The sequence below is a fragment of the Miscanthus floridulus genome, chromosome 16 (genome assembly GCF_019320115.1).
Source record: "Miscanthus floridulus cultivar M001 chromosome 16, ASM1932011v1, whole genome shotgun sequence".
Lineage (NCBI taxonomy): Eukaryota > Viridiplantae > Streptophyta > Magnoliopsida > Poales > Poaceae > Miscanthus > Miscanthus floridulus.
In genome coordinates, this window is record NC_089595.1 from 76698963 (window position 1) to 76703517 (window position 4555).

General features: G+C 51.6%; 1 protein-coding gene across 1 annotated transcript; it reads left to right on the forward strand.

Moving 5' to 3' along the window:
* The first annotated feature begins 2032 nt into the window (after positions 1-2032).
* On the forward strand, positions 2033-2488 carry LOC136510864 (uncharacterized). The gene has a single exon (XM_066505176.1). The coding sequence runs from the start codon at positions 2033-2035 to the stop codon at positions 2486-2488; it is 456 nt and encodes a 151-aa protein (XP_066361273.1).
* Positions 2489-4555: the final 2067 nt, after the last annotated feature.

Consider the following 4555-nt stretch of genomic DNA (forward strand, 5'->3'; position numbering starts at 1 on the left):
TACCACGCCATCCTAGGACAACCATGCTACGCGAAGTTCATGACCATCCCCAACTACACCTACCTCAAGCTAAAGATCCCAGGCCTAGGCGGGGTCATCACCATCGGCACCCCATTTCAGCACGCCTATGAGTGCGAAGTCGAGTGCTGTGATCACGCCATAGCAATCGTCGCCTCCGCAGAGCTCGCGACTCTCAGGAAGGAGGTCGCCGAAGAAGCTCTCGACCCCAAGTGGTCAACCAGGTCCTTCGAGCCAATGGAGGGTTCCAAGGAGGTCCTCGTAGACCCTAGGAGCGCCGAGTGTAAAACGGTGCGCATTGGTACCACGCTTTCCTCCGAATAGGAAAGCATGCTCATCGGCTTCCTCCACGCCAGCAGAGATATCTTTGCGTGGAAACCCTCGGACATGCTAGGCATTTCAAGGGAAGTCACCGAGCATGCCTTGAAGATCTACCTAGGTTCCAAGCCGGTGAAACAACGCCTATGTCGGTTCGATGAGGGGAAACGTAGGACCATCGACTAGGAGATCACAAAGCTTTTGGCGACTGGATTCATCAAGGAAGTGTACCACCCAGAGTGGTTAGCCATCCCATTCTTGTACGAAAGAAGAGTGAAAAGTGGAGGATGTGTGTTGACTACATAGGTCTCAACAAAGCGTGCCCAAAGGATCCGTTTCCTTTACCACGCATAGACCAAATAGTTGACTCTACCTCGGGGTGCGAAACCCTCTGCTTCCTTTATGCGTACTCCAGATACCATCAAATCGTGATGAAAGAGTCCGACCAGCTCGCGACATCTTTCATCACCCCCTTTGGATTGTTCTGCTACGTCACCATGCCATTCGGTCTGAAGAACGCTGGGGCTACATACCAACATTGTATGCTCAAGTGTTTCGGGGACCTCATTGAGTGGACCGTTGAGGCCTGTGTTGACAGCATCGTGGTCAAGTCCAAACAGGTGGACCACCTCGTAGTCGATCTTGAGCAGACCTTTGCAAAACTCCGAGAGAACGGCATCAAACTCAATCCTGAGAAATGCGTTTTTAGGGTCCCGAGGGGCATGCTGCTTGGTTTCATCATCTCCGAGGGTGGCATTGAAGCCAACCCAGAGAAGATTTCAGCCATTGCAAGAATGGGCCCGATTCAGAACATAAAGGGAGTGCACCGAGTTACAGGGTGCCTTGCCACGCTCAGCCGCTTTATCTCGCGCCTCGGCGAATGAGGTCTCCCCCTTTATCGACTTCTGAAGTAAGCCGACCACTTTGAATGGACATCCGAGGCCCAGGAGGCACTTGACATGGTCAAGCTACTTTTGATGAAGGCTCCGATCCTGGTTCCTCCTACCAATGGAGAACCCCTTCTGCTCTACATTGCAGCCACCATGTAAGTGCTCAGCGCCGCCCTAGTAGTGGAGCGGGAAGAAGAGGGGCACTCCCTCAAAGTACAGCGCCCTGTGTACTTTATTAGCGAGGTCCTATCTGACTCAAAGACCTACTACCCCCAAATCCAAAAGCTTCTATACGCTGTTCTCATCACCAAGAGGAAGCTACGCCACTACTTTGAGTCACATCTAGTGACAGTCGTGACATCCTTCCCCTCGGCGAAGTCATCAAAAACCAGGATGCCATGGGAAGAACCACGGAATGGGCACTTAAGCTAATGGGTCAGGGCATTGCGTATGCCTCTCGGACAACCATCAATTTCCAGGTGTTGGCTAATTTTGTCGCGGAATAGATCGAGGTCCAAATGCCACCAGCGGTCGTCGATCAAGAGTATTGGACGATGTACTTCGATGGGTCACTGATGAAGAAGGGCACCAGTGCGGGGTTGGTCTTTGTGTCACCCCTCAGGGTATGCATGAGGTACATGGTCTGTCTCCATTTCCCCTCCTTCAACAATGTGGCTGAATATGGAGCGCTTATCAATGGCCTACGCATTGCCATTGAGTTGGGCATCCGATGCCTCGATGTTCGAGGAGATTCCCAGCTAATCATCGACCAAGTCATGAAGGAGTCAAGCTGCCATGACTCCAAGATGGCCACATACTGCCAAGAAGTCCACCAGTTGGAGGACAAGTTCGACGGCCTTGAGCTCAATCACATCCCAAGGCACCTCAACGAGGCGGCCGACGCACTTGCGAAAGTAGCATCTGGTCGAGAGCCGGTGCCAATGGGCGTCTTCACCAGCAAGTGGCACAAGCCCTCGGTTCGCTATGAGGGGTTGGAACAAGGCGGTAATGGTCTGTCCAATCTAGGCCTGGGGGCTAACCAACCGTCGGCTCCATCTGGCCCTGAAGTCATGGAGCTTGAAGAGGACCTAGCGATAGAGCCCGACCCTTTGGTCGACTGGAGGACGCTCTACCTCGACTACCTACTCTATGACGTGCTACCGACAGACAAGACAGAGGCTCGATGGCTCGCACATTGCGCCAAGTCCTTTGTTCTTGTGGTGGGCAAACTCTACAAGCGAAGCCACATCGGGATCCTGTAGTGCTGCATCCCCAATGAATAGGGGAAACGTTTGCTGAGCGATATCCATGGTGGGGTTTGTAGTCACCATGCCGTGCCTAGAACCTTGGTCAGAAACACGTTCTGATAGGGCTTCTACTAGCTCACCGCTGTAGCCGACACTGAGCAGATTGTGCGCACCTACAAAGGGTGTCAGTACTACACTCGATGGATTCACCTACTGGCCCAAGCACTCTAGATGATCCCTATCATGTGGTCATTCGTGGTCTGGGGGCTCGATCTAGTCAGACCTCTCAAGAGGGCACCTGGACGCTACACCCACTTGCTTGTCACCATAGACAAGTTTACAAAGTGGATAGAAGCTCAGCCGATCTCCACGATCAAGTCCGAGCAAGCCGTTCTGTTCTTCCTCGACATCATCCATCACTTTGGAGTCTCAAACTCCATCATCACGGACAATGGCACGTAGTTCACCAGAAAGAAGTTCCTTTGATTTTGTGATGAATACCACATCCGGGTCGATTGGGCCGCCGTCGCACACCCCTGAACGAACGGGTAGGTCAAGCACGCAAACGACATGGTCCTACAAGGCCTCAAGCCTAGGATCTTCAACTGGTTGAACAAGTTTGGCGCACGCTGGGTCACCGAGCTTCCTTTAGTACTCTGGAGCCTGAGGACAACCCCCAGTTGAGCCACTGGCTACACACCCTTCTTCATGGTCTACAGTTCTGAGGCGGTCCTCCCAACCGACCTCGACTATGGAGCACCAAGGATCAGAGCATATGATGAATAGGGAGCCAGGGCGTCCCACAAGGATGCCATGGACCAGCTAGACAAAGTGCATGACGTTGCCCTCCTCCGCTCGGCCAAGTACCAATAGATGTTGCGATGGTACCACAACCAACGAGTGTGGGGTCAAGCCTTCAACGTCGAAGACCTAGTCCTCCACCTCATACAGAGCAACAAGGACTACCACAAGCTCTCCCTGCCATGGGAGGGACCATACATAGTGGTGGAGATACTCCGTCCAGGCGCCTACAAGGTCAAGACCATGGACGGCGAAATCTTCACCAATGCCTAGAATATCGAGCAGCTACGTCACTTTTACCCTTAATAAATGCACACTTTCTCTTATCGGTTTTGTTATCAAAACCCCTTGATCCTTTGTGACATCTGACCCTAGCAACAACAAGGGGTTGGGCCTCACTCGAGGGCTAATATGAGTATATTTATCAAACAAACATTCTCTGTGCCTGCTCCTTTTTCTCACGTTAATGCCTAGGAGCTAGGTTTTCGAGAACAAACTCTAAGTATAACTGGTCAGACTACGAGAAACCTATGCCCCAGCAGCTACGATGCCTTGGCTCACCAGTGTGATCAGAGCTGGCTTACCTGCACTCTGAGCTTTTATGACCTTAACTATGGAAAGGGTCGGAATGCACTAAACCTTTTTTTACAAAAAGGGGGAGAAGAGATAAAAAGTTGTTTGCTATAATGAGGATTAAGAGCTTGTCCATTTTGCACAATTTCATCACTCGGCTTACCTGCCTGACTAAATTCTTGTGCGGGATGTTCTCATCCTCTATTTCCGCAGGAAAATCTTGTCTCAACGAGTAACATGAGTCGATTGGATGGCTCGGCCACTAACGAGAGATGGGTAAGGAGCAGACAGGATCACACTCATATCCGGTGGAGGTTTTTTGAACCCATCACTCTTACCATCGAGGTAAAACTGGTGCCCAGGTTGATCGAACAGCTCAAAACCGCCGTCGAGAGACAAGCACCCTTACTTACTTTACATATTAATTTTGATACCGAGCCTCCAACCCCAGCAACAGTAGTGGGTCGGACATCGCTCGGGGGCTGACGGGAGTGTCTATTCGCTAGACATTCTCTTTGCCCGACACCTCCTTTTGTTTAAAAATTGGAGGCATGGTGTGCGGGCGCAAACTTTGAGTAAACCTGGTTAGACCGCTAGGACCCTATGCCCCAGCGGCTACGGCATTTTTGCTCACCAGCGCGATCAGGATCTTTGTCTCCACATCCCACACCTTAACCTCCACCTTCTTGGGAAGGGTTTGGAGGGGCC